General features: G+C 39.6%; 1 protein-coding gene across 1 annotated transcript in view; it reads right to left on the bottom strand.

The window, feature by feature from the left end:
- The window catches only part of ADGRG7 (adhesion G protein-coupled receptor G7), a 78,053-nt gene extending 64,608 nt beyond the window's left edge, over nucleotides 1-13,445 (bottom strand). The window contains exon 1 of the mRNA XM_060640166.3: nucleotides 12,935-13,445. Coding sequence (XP_060496149.3) covers nucleotides 12,935-13,049 — 115 coding nt within the window. The 5' untranslated portion in view covers nucleotides 13,050-13,445. The remainder of the gene's footprint in view (nucleotides 1-12,934) is intronic.
- Nucleotides 13,446-17,802: the final 4,357 nt, after the last annotated feature.

Raw genomic sequence — 17,802 nt, 5'->3', positions numbered from 1 at the left:
TGCCACCTACCGACACCCGAGCCAACAGCCACCCCTCAGGGCCAGGTAAGCACTGCCACCACCGTGGCGAAGTGAAGTGAGCAAAATCTCCCTATAAGCCCAGCAGGGGAGCTGGGGACCCGGATGCAAGACGCAAACCCCGGAAGGAGAGATGCGGGCTCTGGGTCAGCGTGCTGTCTTGGCTTTTGCTTAAACCTTGTCTATCATCCTGCTTCTCTGTGTTGTGATCCGCTTTACTTTTGCACATGTTGCTTATATACCTTTTCGTCTTGACAAATCTCGCTAGATATTTATCGTCTTAAATTCATCTTTTCAAAAAACTAGCTTTTGGTTTCATCTCCATTCTTGTTTTGTTTCCATTCCATTAATTTGTTCTTATTTTCATTACTGCCAAACAGCCTTCCTTAGAATTTACTTTCTTTTCTATTTATTTATTTTTATTTGTCTTGTCTCCAGGCCCCGCTTAATGACAGATGCATAGACAGTACAACAAATGTTTGCTGACTGGCTTCTTTGGCGTTTGCAATTTGGTTGAGGATATCGAGCCCAAGCTGAGCTACCACTCCTCTGTTACAATCCCATTTTTAACACCTTTTGCCCCCCCCCCCCCCCCAGTTCAAGACCCTGTCCCCTGAAATGCCTAAATTACCCACAAAATATAGCAAAGGGAGTATTGGTATTTTTAAGCCTCTGTATTTTAAGTAAAGAAAGACAGACCCTGAAGGATTAAGTGCTTTGTTTGTTTCATTTAACTAGTTTTTAAACCTATGGACTTATAAAAAGGACACTTAGCTATTCATTAGCCCAACATCCCCATTCTATATAAAGAGTACATTCTACATAAAGAGTATATTCTACATAAAGGGTAGCTTGTTCCAGATCAATAACTAGTTGACAGCTGAGTGGAGTTAACTCAGATCTTTTGGTTACTAATCAAGTGCTCCAGCTCCACCCTACGAGTGCTGCCTTTACCACAGGGAAAACTGGGATGGAGAGCATCAGCTTCAACTTGAGGATTCATACGCTGGCATGTGTTTAATAGTAGTATTTATTTTTCTTTTATAACACCAGTATAATATTAACATTTTTCTACATTTTCTTACATTATAATAAGCAGTGTTTCCAGAAATATGAGTCCTATTTTCAATATCTTTACCACACATCATGGAAAATTAAATGTAGAACATACGTAACACACTTCATGCTGCTTGAGAAAGTAGCATGAAATATTAAAAACGCCAAATGGAAAACATGAATTTCATTTCTTCTCCTAAACTAAACAAAATTAGAATCTGTTCTGAAAAGTCTAGTTTAATTAAGTGTGGGAATAAAAATGCTCTTCCTTAGTCAAAGAAATTCCAGCAGGAGACTCTAGTATCTGGCTCCAATTCTTTAGGGTTTTAAAATCCTGGCATCTATCATTTGTCCCAGACCATGAATTTGAAATATTTGGATGAGAATAAAGATTCCTCTTAAATGAGAGGACAATATTTAGGAAAGTTTATTCTACTGTGAAAAGAAACCTAAAAAATGTAAACAAAATATATATAGTTTTTACCTAAGGTAGAAGTTGTTCAGTATGAAATACCTGGTTACATATTTCAATAAACTGATTAAATATTTTAATAAAATTTTCCCTGATGGTGTAGCATAATATAATTTTTTTTAATGCAGGAAGATATAACAATTCTTAGAAATGTTTCTGTTTCTGTTTTAATCAGTTGAACTTAATGATTAAGCCTGTAGTAGACCTTCAGTTTGATAAGGTGAGTTTCAATCCAAAGGTCCCATCTAGGTCAATGGCATGCATTCAAGGTATAATTCAAGGAGCAGAGAAAACTGTGCACTAAATTATCTAAAAATTCATAAATTAAAAATAACAGCTAATATTTATTGAGTGCTTATAGTGTCCTAAATGTCATCTTAAACCCATAAATGTAGTAACTCATTTAATCATTTAATGACAGCCCTGAAAGATAGGTTTATTATGATTCCCATAAATAGCAAAACTGAAGCACAGAAATGTTGAGTAATTTGCTCAAGTTTACTAAGTGGTAGCATTGGCATTTCAACAAGGCAGTCTGGCTCCAGAGGTGGTTTTTTTTTTTTTTTTTGCCCCTGTTTATATACATTTTTCCCCCTGACTCTCATGTGCACACTCCTAATCACCACATTCTATACTAGATGTTCTTCAATAAAATATGCTATCAAAAGATCTATGGATGGTGGTTGTATTCCGTATTTTAAGTAAAAATATCTAATACCTGGAAATCAAGGAAAAATCTACCAAGTCAACCCCCTTGTGTTAAATTTCTTAATTTGAGAAAGTGACTTTGAGAATGGGATCAGCAATTTAAACATCACTAATACTGATGTTAAAATAATTCATGCTCTTCAGCCAATTACATAACAAAATTTATTCCTCCAAAAAAAAATCCCTTCCTTTTCACAGCAATTGTTTTCTTAATTTAGAGAATGGTTATATGAGGAAGCAAGAAGGGAGACTGGCAAAACAGCAGAAGAGAGGTTTACAACAGCAGGATTAAGACTAAATAACACTACAGCTCTCCACTTACTAGACCTTTTGTCGAACCCCAAAATACAATCTGTCCTCCAGGAACAGTCCCATGAGTTTGATTTATTAACAAGTTTGCCTCTTGAGTAAGTACTGTAATTGAGTAAAATGAAAGTCAAGCATCTGTGTACAAATTATTTTCTGAGAATCAATAAACTCTCCTTGACCTTTCCCCACAACCCGTATTTCCTACTGTGCAAGAATTTCAATGCTATGAAGTTTGACCTTGGGGTTTGGAAATATTGCAACCTACTAAAGTCTTTTCTTGGCCTGAGCTCTAAGTGAGCCCATGATAGGAAATGAAGGTCAGGGTATCTGGAAAGAGTGGGAAAGGCACTCATGCTTGCAGAAAGGAGGAAGTTTTATAATCTAGAAGAGACATAGGATATGGTTCAATAGGGCATAATCATCAATGGTAATATGTCATAAGGTTAAGATATTCTCCCTAAGAGTTAAGAAAAAAATCTACTATTATGATTATGGACATCTGTCTATGTTTACATCAGGCCTTGCTCAAGTTGAAAAATGTCAAGGGAAAGATGTATAATAAGACTTAATTATGTTTCATTTTACTTTCATCAAGTGTGATTGGACCAAAAAGCTGCACTGCTTCTTGTATCACAAGGTTCTTGCTATTGGGAGCAAAAGTCCAAAAGAGATAGAATGCCTTACGTTGTCCATTCTGAAAACACATCAGATGAGGCACATATTACTTGATATTCTACAAAGAAGGCCTAATGTGAAAAGGCTAGAGGTCAGGCAAAACTTCAATTTGCTCCAACATAAAAGCATCCTTTTGTTGATCATACAGCTAAACAGAAGAGATCATACACAACAGGAGAGATCCTAATGAAGCAGAAGTTCTAGAAATGGTCAGAGTGTTGCATGGCCTGGGGCAGAGGAAGAAAACTAAAATGGTGTCTGTCTTAACTGATGTAAACAAAACCATAATAACATTCATTTTAATATTTATTTTTATTTACTTCTTGAATACAGCTATTTGACAACTTTCAGTCCAGTTTCTGGTTTTCACATGATTCTTTCATTTACTCATAAGCTATGTACTAGCAACTGTATTCCAGGTACCCATATAGGGGCAGAGAATGTAGATTGATAAGTCAGGTCCCTGGTTTCTTAGAGCTTTCATTCTAGGAATGGGGAGACAGACAGCAAACAAATACGAAATTACCAGGTGATAAAAGCCATGAACAAAATACATGTGAAAGAGAGCAAATAGAATGATAACCTTGGACTGAGTGGATAGAAAAGGTCTCTTTGAGGTGGTGACATTGAAACTAAGACCTAAATCATAAGGGAGGTGGCTGTGTGAAACTCTGGGTGACATGTTCCAGCAAACAGATATCATCATAGAAGAACTTCAAGTCTTGAGCTCCTTCCAAGAGTCATCGAAAGTTTTGAAAAATCTCTTTACCAAACAGAACTTCAAAAGCCTAGGATATCTTATTTCTGAAAGCCTAGATGGAAAAAGTGTTATACTTGACAATATATCTTACTGTGATGCTTTGATGGAAAAAAAGGTCATTATTATTTAATGTTTTCAGCAGCAGCACATAAAAATGCCAAAGACTATTCTAGCAATTCTGAAAGAATTGCTACTCCCATGCTTGTCTACTCCCATGAAATGCTGTCAACTTCATCTGGACTGGAGCTTTACCATGACCTTTTACAAGAGGACTTATTAAGTAATAGGAGCAGAATTTACAGTTTTCCTATACTACACAGATCATTGGCATTCTAGAGGTATTTGTTTGATATTTAAACCAATAATTTGTGTTTTTTTTAATGACCCATTACACTTAGCAATTAGACAGAGATAAGCTTGTTTGATGACCATTAGATGTTGGGGCTTATGTGAATGTGAGAATTCTTTACATTAAAGGTAGTCACCAGGATGAATGTTGTTAGAAAATGGGCAATGTTCCAGGCAATGCCGTCTGAATCTGTACTTTCTTCTGCTGTTCTAGACTAGAAGATCAACAGTGGACAATCCTAGAACTTTGCAAAGCTGAAGGAGGTGCTTTGGCAAAACCTGGAAGAATGTGGCAAAGCTATGGCAGTTACTCCACAGCCAAAAATCTATAAACACCATTTGAAGACTCAGAAAAGCTTAAAGGTGAAGCATACTAATCTATGCTCTATAAGCACCATTAATAATGGAGACCTCATTGACTTGAAGACAAACAGCATACTTACCAAAGTACGTAACTTTGCCTAGAAAACATTCTACTAGTTACTGCATATTTTTTGTGAATTTTTTGGGTTTTTAGGCATAGGTGCCTAAAAAAAATTTTTTTAAACCTGAAGGTGAATTAATTGATTGGGTTACCATTGTCTTCCCTCTAGGAAGGCAGAATAGTGCAGGAGTGAAGAGCATCGATACTAAAGTCAAAATAATCTAGATTCAAATCCAGACCCAACACTTTCTAGCTACATAAGTTTGAAGAGATTCTTGGAGCCTGGGTTTCCCCATATGTAACATGGATATAATAATAACTGCTTCAAAGGTAGCTGTTAGGGTTAAATGAGATAAGTATGTTGTACACCTGAAACTAAGGTAATATTGTGTGTCAACTACAATCAAATAAAACATTTTTTAAGAAAAATTCAGAGCAAGGACACATTTGTGTTCTTTGAGGAGCTGGTATGCTTTCACTGTTAAACAAGGTTTTTTTGTTGCTTATTATGCTTTGTTTGGGGTCTTGGCCCTCAGGAATTTCAAGGATATGTCTCAGGGATATGTTTTGTATTTGTTTTTAGCAACTTCTGCTGTTTTCTTCCTTATAGTGTTTTATACTTTGGTCCTTGTTTTAATGGTTCTATTATACCTGTCTCCATTATAAGTCACCAAAAATTTCCCTTTAAAAGTAGATGTCCTATAAAGGAAAGAAGGAAAGGAGGGAAGGAGGGAGGAAAAAAGATTTCTTAAAAGTAAACTCTTTAAATAAAGTCTTGGAGAGGGAAGATGGCGGCGTAGGAGGACGCTGGGCTCACCGCGCATCCTGCTGATCAGTTAGATTCCACCTACACCTGCCTAAATAACCCAGAAAACCGCCAGAGGATTAGCAGAACGGAGTCTCTGGAGCCAAGCACAGAAGAGAGGCCCACAGAAGAGGGTAGGAAGGGCAGCGAGGCGGTGTGCGCTCCACGGACTGGTGGGAGGGAGCCGGGGCTGAGGGGCGGCTCGCCGGCCAAGCGGAGCCCCCGAGTCTGGCTGGCAAAAGCGGAGGGGCCTGACGGACTGTGTTTCGACAGCAAGCGCGACTTAGCGTCTGGGAGGTCATAAGTTAACAGCTCTGCTCAGAAAGCGGGAAGGCTGGAGGACAAAGGGAGGAAGAGCTGCTGAGCCCCCGGATGGCAGAGCTCAGCTTGGCGGGGAACAAAGGCACTCACCAGCACCATCTCCCCCGCCCATCCCCCAGCCAAAATCCCAAAGTGAACCAGTTCCTGCCAGGGAACTTGCTCGCTCTGCACAAACACCCAACTCTGTGCTTCTGCGGAGCCAAACCTCTGGCAGCGGATCTGACTCCCTCCCGCTGCCACAGGGCCCCTCCTGAAGTGGATCACCTAAGGAGAAGCCAGCTAAGCCTGTCCCTCCTGCCCCCGTGCACCTTGCCTACCCACCCCAGCTAATATGCCAGATCCCCAGCACCACAAGCCTGGCAGTGTGCAAGTAGCCCAGACGGGCCACGCCACCCCACAGTGAATCCCGCCCCTAGGAGAGGGGAAGAGAAGGCACACACCAGTCTGACTGTGGCCCCAGCGGTGGGCTGGGGGCAGACATCAGGTCGGACTGCGGCCCCGCCCACCAACTCCAGTTACACACCACAGCACAGGGGAAGTGCCCTGCAGGTCCTCACCACTCCAGGGACTATCCAAAATGACCAAACAGAAGAATTCCCCTCAGAAGAATCTCCAGGAAATAACAACAGCTAATGAACTGATCAAAAAGGATTTAAATAATATAACAGAAAGTGAATTTAGAATAATAGTCATAAAATTAATCACTGGGCTTGAAAACAGTATAGAGGACAGCAGAGAATCTCTTGCTACAGAGATCAAGGGACTAAGGAACAGTCACGAGGAGCTGAAAAGCGCTTTAAACGAAATGCAAAACAAAATGGAAACCACGACGGCTCGGATTGAAGAGGCAGAGGAGAGAATAGGTGAACTAGAAGATAAAGTTATGGAAAAAGAGGAAGCTGAGAGAAAGAGAGATAAAAAAATCCAGGAGTATGAGGGGAAAATTAGAGAACTAAGTGATACACTAAAAAGAAATAATATACGCATAATTGGTATCCCAGAGGAGGAAGAGAGAGGGAAAGGTGCTGAAGGGGTACTTGAAGAAATTATAGCTGACAACTTCCCTGAACTGGGGAAGGAAAAAGGCATTGAAATCCAAGAGGCACAGAGAACTCCCTTCAGACGTAACTTGAATCGATCTTCTGCACGACATATTATAGTGAAACTGGCAAAATACAAGGATAAAGAGAAAATTCTGAAAGCAGCAAGGGATAAACGTGCCCTCACATATAAAGGGATACCTATAAGACTCGTGACTGATCTCTCTTTTGAAACTTGGCAGGCCAGAAAGGCTTGGCACGATATCTTCAGTGTGCTAAACAGAAAAAATATGCAGCCGAGAATCCTTTATCCAGCAAGTCTGTCATTTAGAATAGAAGGAGAGATAAAGGTCTTCCCAAACAAAAACTGAAGGAATTTGTCACCACGAAACCAGCCCTACAAGAGATCCTAAGGGGGATCCTGTGAGACGAAGTACCAGAGACATCACTACAAGCATAAAACATACAGACATCACAATGACTCTAAACCCGTATCTTTCTATAATAACACTGAATGTAAATGGATTAAATGCTCCAACCAAAAGACATAGGCTATCAGAATGGATAAAAAAACAAGACCCATCTATTTGCTGTCTACAAGAGACTCATTTTAGATCTGAGGACACCTTTAGATTGAGAGTGAGGGGATGGAGAACTATTTATCATGCTACTGGAAGCCAAAAGAAAGCTGGAGTAGCCATACTTATATCAGACAAACTAGACTTTAAATTAAAGGCTGTAACAAGAGATGAAGAAGGGCATTATATAATAATCACAGGGTCTATCCGTCAGGAAGAGCTAACAATTATAAATGTCTATGCGCCGAATACCGGAGCCCCCAAATATATAAAACAATTACTCATAAACATAAGCAACCTTATTGATAAGAATGTGGTCATTGCAGGGGACTTTAACACCCCACTTACAGAAATGGATAGATCATCCAGACACACGGTCAATAAAGAAACAAGGGCCCTGAATGATACATTGGATCAGATGGACTTGACAGATATATTTAGAACTCTGCATCCCAAAGCAACAGAATATACTTTCTTCTCGAGTGCACATGGAACATTCTCCAAGATCATATACTGGGTCACAACACAGCCCTTCATAAGTTTACAAGAATTGAAATTATACCATGCATACTTTCAGACCACAATGCTATGAAGCTTGAAATCAACCACAGGAAAAAGTCTGGAAAACCTCCAAAAGCATGGAGGTTAAAGAACACCCTACTAACGAATGAGTGGGTCCACCAGGCAATTAGACAAGAAATTAAAAAATATATGGAAACAAACGAAAATGAAACTACAACAATCCAAACGCTTTGGGACGCAGCGAAGGCAGTCCTGAGAGGAAAATACATTGCAATCCAGGCCTATCTCAAGAAACAAGAAAAATCCCAAATACAAAATCTAACAGCACACCTAAAGGAAATAGAAGCAGAACAGCAAAGGCAGCCTAAACCCAGCAGAAGAAGAGAAATAATAAAGATCAGAGCAGAAATAAACAATATAGAATCTAAAAAAACTGTAGAGCAGATCAACGAAACCAAGAGTTGGTTTTTTGAAAAAATAAACAAAATTGACAAACCTCTAGCCAGGCTTCTCAAAAAGAAAAGGGAGATGACCCAAATAGATAAAATCATGAATGAAAATGGAATGATTACAACCAATCCCTCAGAGATACAAAAAATTATCAGGGAATACTATGAAAAATTATATGCCAACAAATTGGACAACCTGGAAGAAATGGACAAATTCCTAAACACCCACACACTTCCAAAACTCAATCAGGAGGAAATAGAAAGCTTGAACAGACCCATAACCAGCGAAGAAATTGAATCGGTTATCAAAAATCTCCCAACAAATAAGAGTCCAGGACCAGATGGCTTCCCAGGGGAGTTCTACCAGACGTTTAAAACAGAGATAATACCTATCCTTCTCAAGCTATTCCAAGAATAGAAAGGGAAGGAAAACTTCCAGACTCATTCTATGAAGCCAGTATTACTTCGATTCCTAAACCAGACAGAGACCCAGTAAAAAAAGAGAACTACAGGCCAATATCCCTGATGAATATGGATGCAAAAATTCTCAATAAGATACTAGCAAATCGAATTCAACGGCATATAAAAAGAATTATTCACCATGATCAAGTGGGATTCATTCCTGGGATGCAGGGCTGGTTCAACATTCGCAAATCAATCAATGTGATACATCACATTAACAAAAAAAAAAGAGAAGAACCATATGATCCTGTCAATCGATGCAGAAAAGGCCTTTGACAAAATCCAGCACCCTTTCTTAATAAAAACCCTTGAGAAAGTCGGGATAGAAGGAACATACTTAAAGATCATAAAGGCCATTTATGAAAAGTCCACAGCTAACATCATCCTCAACGGGGAAAAACTGAGAGCTTTTTCCCTGAGATCAGGAACACGACAGGGATGCCCACTCTCACCGCTGTTGTTTAACATAGTGCTGGAAGTTCTAGCATCAGCAATCAGACAACAAAAGGAAATCAAAGGCATCATAATTGGCAAAGATGAAGTCAAGCTTTCACTTTTTGCAGATGACATGATATTATACATGGAAAATCCGATAGACTCCACCAAAAGTCTGCTAGAACTGATACATGAATTCAGCAAAGTTGCAGGATACAAAATCAATGTACAGAAATCAGTTGCATTCTTATACACTAACAATGAAGCAACAGAAAGACAAATAAAGAAACTGATCCCATTCACAATTGCACCAAGAAGCATAAAATACCTAGGAATAAATCTAACCAAAGATGTAAAAGATCTGTATGCTGAAAACTATAGAAAGCTTATGAAGGTAATTGAAGAAGATATGAAGAAATGGAAAGACATTCCCTGCTCATGGATTGGAAGAATAAATATTGTCAAAATGTCAATACTACCCAAAGCTATCTACACATTCAATGCAATCCCAATCAAAATTGCACCAGCATTCTTCTCGAAACTAGAACAAGCAATCCGAAAATTCATATGGAACCACAAAAGGCCCCGAATAGCCAAAGTAATTTTGAAGAAGACCAAAGCAGGAGGCATCACAATCCCAGACTTTAGCCTCTACTACAAAGCTGTCATCATCAAGACAGCATGGTATTGGCACAAAAACAGACACAGAGACCAATGGAATAGAATAGAAACCCCAGAACTAGACCCACAAACGTATGGCCAACTCATCTTTGACAAAGCAGGAAAGAACATCCAATGGAAAAAAGACAGTCTCTTTAACAAATGGTGCTGGGAGAACTGGACAGCAACATGCAGAAGGTTGGAACTAGACCACTTTCTCACACCATTCACAAAAATAAACTCAAAATGGATAAAGGACCTGAATGTGAGACAGGAAACCATCAAAACCTTAGAGGAGAAAGCAGGAAAAGACCTCTCTGACTTCAGCCGTAGCAATCTCTTACTCAGCACATCCCCAAAGGCAAGGGAATTAAAAGCAAAAGTGAATTACTGGGACCTTATGAAGATAAAAAGCTTCTGCACAGCAAAGGAAACAACCAACAAAACTAAAAGGCAACCAACGGAATGGGAAAAGATATTTGCAAATGACATATCGGACAAAGGGCTAGTATCCAAAATCTATAAAGAGCTCACCAAACTCCACACCCGAAAAACAAATAACCCAGTGAAGAAATGGGCAGAAAACATGAATAGACACTTCTCTAAAGAAGACATCCGGATGGCCAACAGGCACATGAAAAGATGTTCAACGTCGCTCCTTATCAGGGAAATACAAATCAAAACCACACTCAGATATCACCTCACGCCAGTCAGAGTAGCCAAAATGAAGAAATCAGGAGACTATAGATGCTGGAGAGGATGTGAAGAAACGGGAACCCTCTTGCACTGTTTGTGGGAATGCAAATTGGTGCAGCCGCTCTGGAAAGCAGTGTGGAGGTTCCTCAGAAAATTAAAAATAGACCTACCCTATGACCCAGCAATAGCACTGCTAGGAATTTATCCAAGGGATACAGGAGTACTGATGCATAGGGGCACTTGTACCCCAATGTTTATAGCGGCACTCTCAACAATAGCCAAATTATGGAAAGAGCCTAAATGTCCATCAACTGATGAATGGATAAAGAAATTGTGGTTTATATACACAATGGAATACTACATGGCAATGAGAAAAAATGAAATATGGCCTTTTGTAGCAACATAGATGGAACTGGAGAGTGTGATGCTAAATGAAATAAGCCACACAAAGAAAGACAGATACCATATGATTTCACTCTTATGTGGATCCTGAGAAACTTAACGGAAACCCATGGAGGAGGGGAAGAAAAAAAAAAAAAAAGAGGTTAGAGTGGGAGAGAGCCAAAGCATAAGAGACTGTTAAAAACTGAGAACAAACTGAGGGTTGATGGGGGTTGGGAGGGAGGGGAGGGTGGGTGATGGGTATTGAGGAGGGCACCTTTTGGGATGAGCACTGGGTGTTGTATGGAAACCAATTTGACAATAAATTTCATATATTAAAATAAATAAATAAATAAATAAATAAGGGCTTATAAATTTAGCAGCCTTAATGAGGTAAAAATCTATAGTTCATAATTTTTTAACTTTAAACAAAAATAAATAAAACAAATGGAAACACATTTTTCTCAAGTTTAAATGTTATTGGTTTTGTTCTGGAAAATTTTCTCACGCTAATTCTACAAATCCTGTTAGTACATTTTCTAAATAATGTTCTGTGGGGCAGGGAAGGAAGGACCATGAGATCTCAGCTGTCATTCCATCAACAGTGAATATATTTGACTCCTTTTCTCTCCAGCATGGGATCTTTGCAGCCATGCATTGTGCTTCTCCTGGCTCCCCCAACCTTCCATCCTTCTCAGGTACCTTCTCAGACGGCAGATCACCCCTCCTTCTGCTCTCTAGACTAGTATTATTTACCGTTATTTACTCAGTTTTATTAGAATCTTTCTCTGTTTATTACAAAAGGAGTGTTTGGCACATCCAGCTTTGAATCCCTTCATGGAGAACCTCTGCAGCCCAAGCGAACAGGCACTGAGATTATAGAAAGTCTTCAGTGTGAGTTACTGGGGGTTTTCCTCTAGCACCATTGTTTTACACCCATGGCTCCCCCTCCCACCTTCCAGTGTCATTTCTAGCACACAGAAAGTTACTAACAGATACTTGTTGAGTAACCAGAAAAATCATTTTCTTTTTTTTTAATGTTTATGCACTTATTTTTGAGAGAGAGAGAGAGAGAACATGAGCATGGAAGAGACAGGGAGAAAGGGAGAGAGAGAATCCTAAGCAGGCTCCATATTGTCAGCACAGAGCTCTACATGGGGCTCAAACTCACAGACCACAGTGTGAGATCGTGACCTGAGCCAAAATCAAGAATCTTAACTGGCTGAGTCACCTAGGCACCCCTGAAAAAATCATTTTCTAAGTAATCTTAATTTTTTAAGTAGTTTTTTACACTTAGAGAGTGAGAACTTTATGCACAAACCCTAAGAGTTTATTTACCATCCTAGTGAGAACATTCCAAAAATGAAATTCCATTCTGGGCATATTTGATTATGTGTGTATGTCTGTGTGTGTGTGTGTGTGTGTGTGTGTGTGTGTGTGTGTGTCCATAATTATTTCTCTTTCTCGAATTTAGCTAAACAAACCCAAACATGTGTTATTAATGATTTGATTATTCTGTTTTCCAGTCAGGTGTTAAAAGAGCAAGAAGAGGCTAATTCAACTTTGTAATTCCTCACCCTGCCCACACACACATATCCATATTCATGCATGTACAACCATATGCTAGCCATCAATTGACCCTTGCCTGTTGTATGTCATACACGACACCTTGGCAGGCAACCCTAGCCCAGACATGGCTATTCGCAGTACTGGTGTGTCAGGTAGCAGAGACAGAGGCTCAACAACTTCTCTTGATTTGAGTTCAACATAGCAGTTAAAGATAAACATAACATAGTTAAACATAAAAGATATTACCTTTCTCAACGCTAATCACAATCCTCCAGATGCCCAGTCCCAAAACGATGGCCGTCAGCAGTCCACACACAGTGGCCACCAGCACCCTGAGGTCACAAACACGACAGGAAGCCATGGAGAAGTCAGACCACTCCTAGGTGAAAAACAGCTAGCTTCTTTCTTCTTGAGCCAAGAAGCTGAATCAGAAACTATTCTAAAATTTTTTTTTAATTCCTCCTTTATGTGATCTATCAGGCAGAAGTCCTCATGTTTTGGGACTCTTGAGGTTAATCAGGCGGGAGGCAGTTTGAATCACCTAATAAAAGGTACATGCTCTGATTGCAACTTCCTCATCCTTCACTGAATGAGAACAAGAAAAAAGTGATTGGAATTATGGGAACAGAAGATAACTCAGGATAATAAAGAAGAAAGGGAGGGAATAGTTAACAGGGTCAAAGTGTAAATGTCCATACAAGCAAGAAGGTGGGGAAGGGAGCCAGAAAAAAGAAAACCAAGTCATCTTCCTGCACTTTCATTTTAGAAGGATCTAGCAAAGGAAGACTAACAGGAGCTTCAGGCCACACAGATTCTCTTGTCAACAAGTGGTTTAAGCAATGACACACACATGATTCCAATATTTGCATTTTTTAAAGGAGCCCACATTTTGATAGCTAGAGTTGGTCAGTGGGCTTTACTAGCACAGGATGAATTTCGAAGAGCACTAAATTCCGGTATTACAACCTACTTGTTATCAGCCGAATTATGTTGCCCTAAAAATTCACGTGTTGGAGCACCTCGGTGGCTCAGTCGGTTAAGTATGTGACTCTTGATTTTGGCTCAGGTCATGATCTCATGGTTCGTGAGTTCAAACCCCACGTTGGGCTCTGAGCATGGAGACTGTTTGGGTTCTCTCTCTCCCTTGCTCGCTCTGCCTCTCTCTCAAAATAAATAAATAAACTTAAACAAAGTCATATGTGGAAGTCCTAACCCCTAGTACCTCAGAATGTGACCTTATTTGGAGATAGAGTCATTACAGAGGTAAGCAAGTTAAAATGAGGTCATTAGAGCAGGCTCTAATTCAACATAACTGGTGTCCTTATAAGAAGAGGAAATTTGCACAGAGATATGCATAAAGGCAAGAGTTTAGGAGAAGATGGCTGTCCATAAGCCAAGGAAAGAGGCCTGGGACACATCCTTCCCTCCCAGCCTTCAGAAAGACCCAACACTGCTGACACCTTGATTTTGGACTTGTGGCTTCCAGCAGCCCTAAGCAAACTAATTCACCATCTGGGTCAATGTTAGCAGGTATCTTTGCTGCAGCAGCTCTGACCATCTCATGCCCATGTTCTTTTCCCTATCCCTTCTCCATCATTAACTGAATGAATGAATGAATGAATGAATATTCACCTCAACCAGAGTCCTGTTCTTGGTGGATTACAAAAGATTTTACAAAAGAGGACACATTTAAGCTGACTTTTTGACCCCCAAAACAATTATATATTTCCCCTATTTTCTATAACATTTTATCAAAATACAGCTTCATGGGATATGAACATAGGCTCTAACCTTTACCCCACCCAAGGACTTCAGAAAAACACATCAATGTACCCAAAATGCAAGAACTACAGGTAATGCTGCAGTGGCACAAAACAAATGTGAATCCCTTGTTATTGCTGTGAGTAGATTTTTAAAAATATGTTTCTGAGATGTCTTCATATTTATGCACACCAAATGTCTAGAAGGGTACATAAAAAATTCTTCTTGGGAATCTGAAAGATCTAAGAAACTCATTTTTCATTTTGTACCCCTTTTATGATTTGAGGTTTTTACCTTATGCATTTAATATTTTCTCAATTATAATAATAATGAACATATCTATTATTCTTTCTCTTTTTTATTTTTATTTTTTTAATGTTTATTTTTGAGAGAGAGAGAGTGAGAAAGAGTGCAAGCAGGGGAGGGGCATAGAGAGAGGGAGACACAGAATCCAAAGCAGGCTCCAGGCTCTGAGCTGCCAGTGCAGAGCCCAATGCAGGGCTCAAACCCACAAACCATGAGATCATGACCCAAGCCAAAGTCGGACACTCAGCTGACTGAGCCACCCAGGCGCCCCTCTATTATTCTTTCAATAATAAAAGAAATCATTTTAAATAAATAAGTCTAAGAAAAGGAATTAGCACTTACCAAATGCCTAGAATATACCAAGCGCTATGCTGTGTACTTTGTGTATCTTTAACTCATTTATTCTGTACAATAACCCCATGTAACAGATATTTTTGCCTACTGCATGAATGAGGAAATGAGACTTGGGCAGGTATTACCCTAAAGAGGAGATCTCTGGTTAAGGAAATTTGAGTGACAGGAGGTTACATAAAGGTAATAGGTTTCTTGAACTCTAGAATTTCCTAAAGTCTTTAATATGCTCACATACATTGTGAATTGTCAAGTTCCCAGTGTTGACCACAGAAACCTCTTCTCAAGAAGAATTTCTCAAGAGATACCGATCTTCAGAATGTGCTTTGGAAACACTTCCCTGCATGATCATCTACAGGAAGGTCTTAGATGACTAAAGGGACTGATCATGGGGACCCGTATTTGTCATATGATGATGGTATTTTTTTCTTGTAGTGTTCCAAATATTTTGAAGGAGCTGTAGTCTGGTGACTGAAAAACTGACTTTGGTGATGCTCATATATTTCTTTCCCACACTCAATGGAAGTGCTGGAATCCTGGGAAGTTAAAATGGCCGTAGCTTCTTAGTACTTTTATATTTTCACTTATATGCCAACTATCCAGTTAGAAAGTCTAGAAATTTATGGAATGCAAGTAATTCCTAGGCACAGAAATTTACATGTTGACATTTATATAAGGGCATGAATCTCTATTGGTTATAGGCAAATATATAGACATCAATTTTATATACACACACCTATATGTATCAAGATAACGAAAAGGAACAGAAAAAGGAAAAGAACTAAACAGGGAATAATTCATTTATTCATTTGTTCCACTCAATGCAGATGTCATGCTAGATGCTGAAGATGATACAGTGAACAAGAGAGGCAAGGTCCCTGACCTCACACAGCTTACACTCAGGAATACCTGAATTTGTACTGACATTAGCTCTAATTTGCTCTGTGGCCCTGGACAAGCCACATAAGCATCTGAACCTCCATTTTTCCATATTACAAACAACCTAATTGAGGCTTTTCCTTCCTGAAAATGTCAATCCTAACGTCATTAGTGGAGGAAGAACAAGGTAGGTGTCTATAGAGGGGGTAGAGAGGAGCAGTAGACCAGAGCAGATGTCAGAGCCCTATTGGGCAAGGGGTGAAAAAGAGGATAGCATGAGATGTCAGATTCCAAACAGAGTGCATAAGGCATCCCTGCGATAAGGAGGAACAGCCTGGCATGCAATGTCACAACCAACGGGTGAGGAAGGCCTCTAGGCAAGAAATAGTCCAATGTGAGAAATCAAAGCCAGAGCAGAGAGAGGAGGGCATTCCTTCAGAGACCCAGAAGGATCACAGGGGCAGCATGTGTGGGCTGGTTGCTGTGGGAATTCAGGGCCAGAGTTGAGCGAGGAGGGTGTCCACATGGAGTGGCAGCCTAGAATAGGAAGTCAGAGCCCAAGCAAAAAGAGAAGAGTGTCCACACATGGGTAGGGTAGGGCTGAAGATCAGAGATTAGTTATATACAGGATGAGCAACTGAATAGGTAAACATATAAGAATAACGAGAGCCAAGTTCCTTACTCTAGGAGAAGGGAGTTACAAATTTGGAAAAGGAGAAACCGAAGTCCATAAGAATTTCAAAACAGGTCATCAGAAACATGGAGAAAGAAAAGCTACAGGGTACAGGGTACTAATTCTGAAGGGAGCAATACCATTTAGGGGAAACAGCTATTAGATAAATGCATGAATACAGTCAGGAACTTCTTATCCAAAAGAGGAAAACTGATGACTGCAACAAAGTCAAGTATTTCAAAGGAAGGGGTGTGATATTACTTGTTGCTAATATTTGAACTACATAACTTCCATGTGTCTTTAAAAAAATAGAAACATGGTATTGAATTAGAAATGGATTTATGTATCAATACAAACTCATGATTATATATATATTTCAATATATACTTAATAAACATAGGTTAATAGTAGATAAATAGATGCAAAACTCTGTATATATACACAAATTTATATGTGGGTATGTTAATGATATATATCATACATTTACATCCATATATTCTCTAGTTCTGGCCACTCATAGGCCATGAAAACAGTGACATACCCCCTAATCTTAAGCACACATATTGTACACCTGTAACTAATGTAACACTGCATGTTAACTCTACTGGAATTAAAATTTTTAAAAATGGGGGGAAAAGCCAGCATTTTTCATTTAGAAAAAGAGTGAAAGCTTCTGGTTTGAGCTGTTTTTCCTTCCTTTCCCATCGATGGATAGATGCAGGAGTGACTCAGGTGTAGCCGTAAGTGTTCAGGACTGATGCTCCAGCGTTTGAAAAAAAAAATTTTTTTTTAACGTTTATTTATTTTTGAGACAGAGAGAGACAGAGCATGAACGGGGGAGGGGCAAAGAGAGAGAAAGAGACACTGAATCGGAAGCAGGCTCCAAGCCATCAGCCCAGAGCCCAACGCGGGGCTAGAACTCACAGACCACGAGATCGTGACTTAGCTGAAGTCAGATGCTTAACCACTGAGCCACCCAGGCGTCCAGCATTTGGGACAGGACTGCAGTAGTCCTTGGATATTGGTGCTTTCTGTTGTGACCAGCTCCTGGAGCATACTGCGCATGTGTGAACAGCCTGCTCTTTGGAATGAAGACCTCCCAGTCAGCCAGGGGAGGGAGGCAAGCTAGCCAGCCATTACTGCG

The sequence above is a fragment of the Panthera onca genome, chromosome C2, assembly GCF_046562875.1.
Source record: "Panthera onca isolate mPanOnc1 chromosome C2, mPanOnc1 haplotype 2, whole genome shotgun sequence".
NCBI classification, from domain to species: Eukaryota; Metazoa; Chordata; class Mammalia; order Carnivora; family Felidae; genus Panthera; species Panthera onca.
Note: the sequence above shows the minus strand (reverse complement) of the source record. Positions and strands in the feature narration are given on the sequence as shown.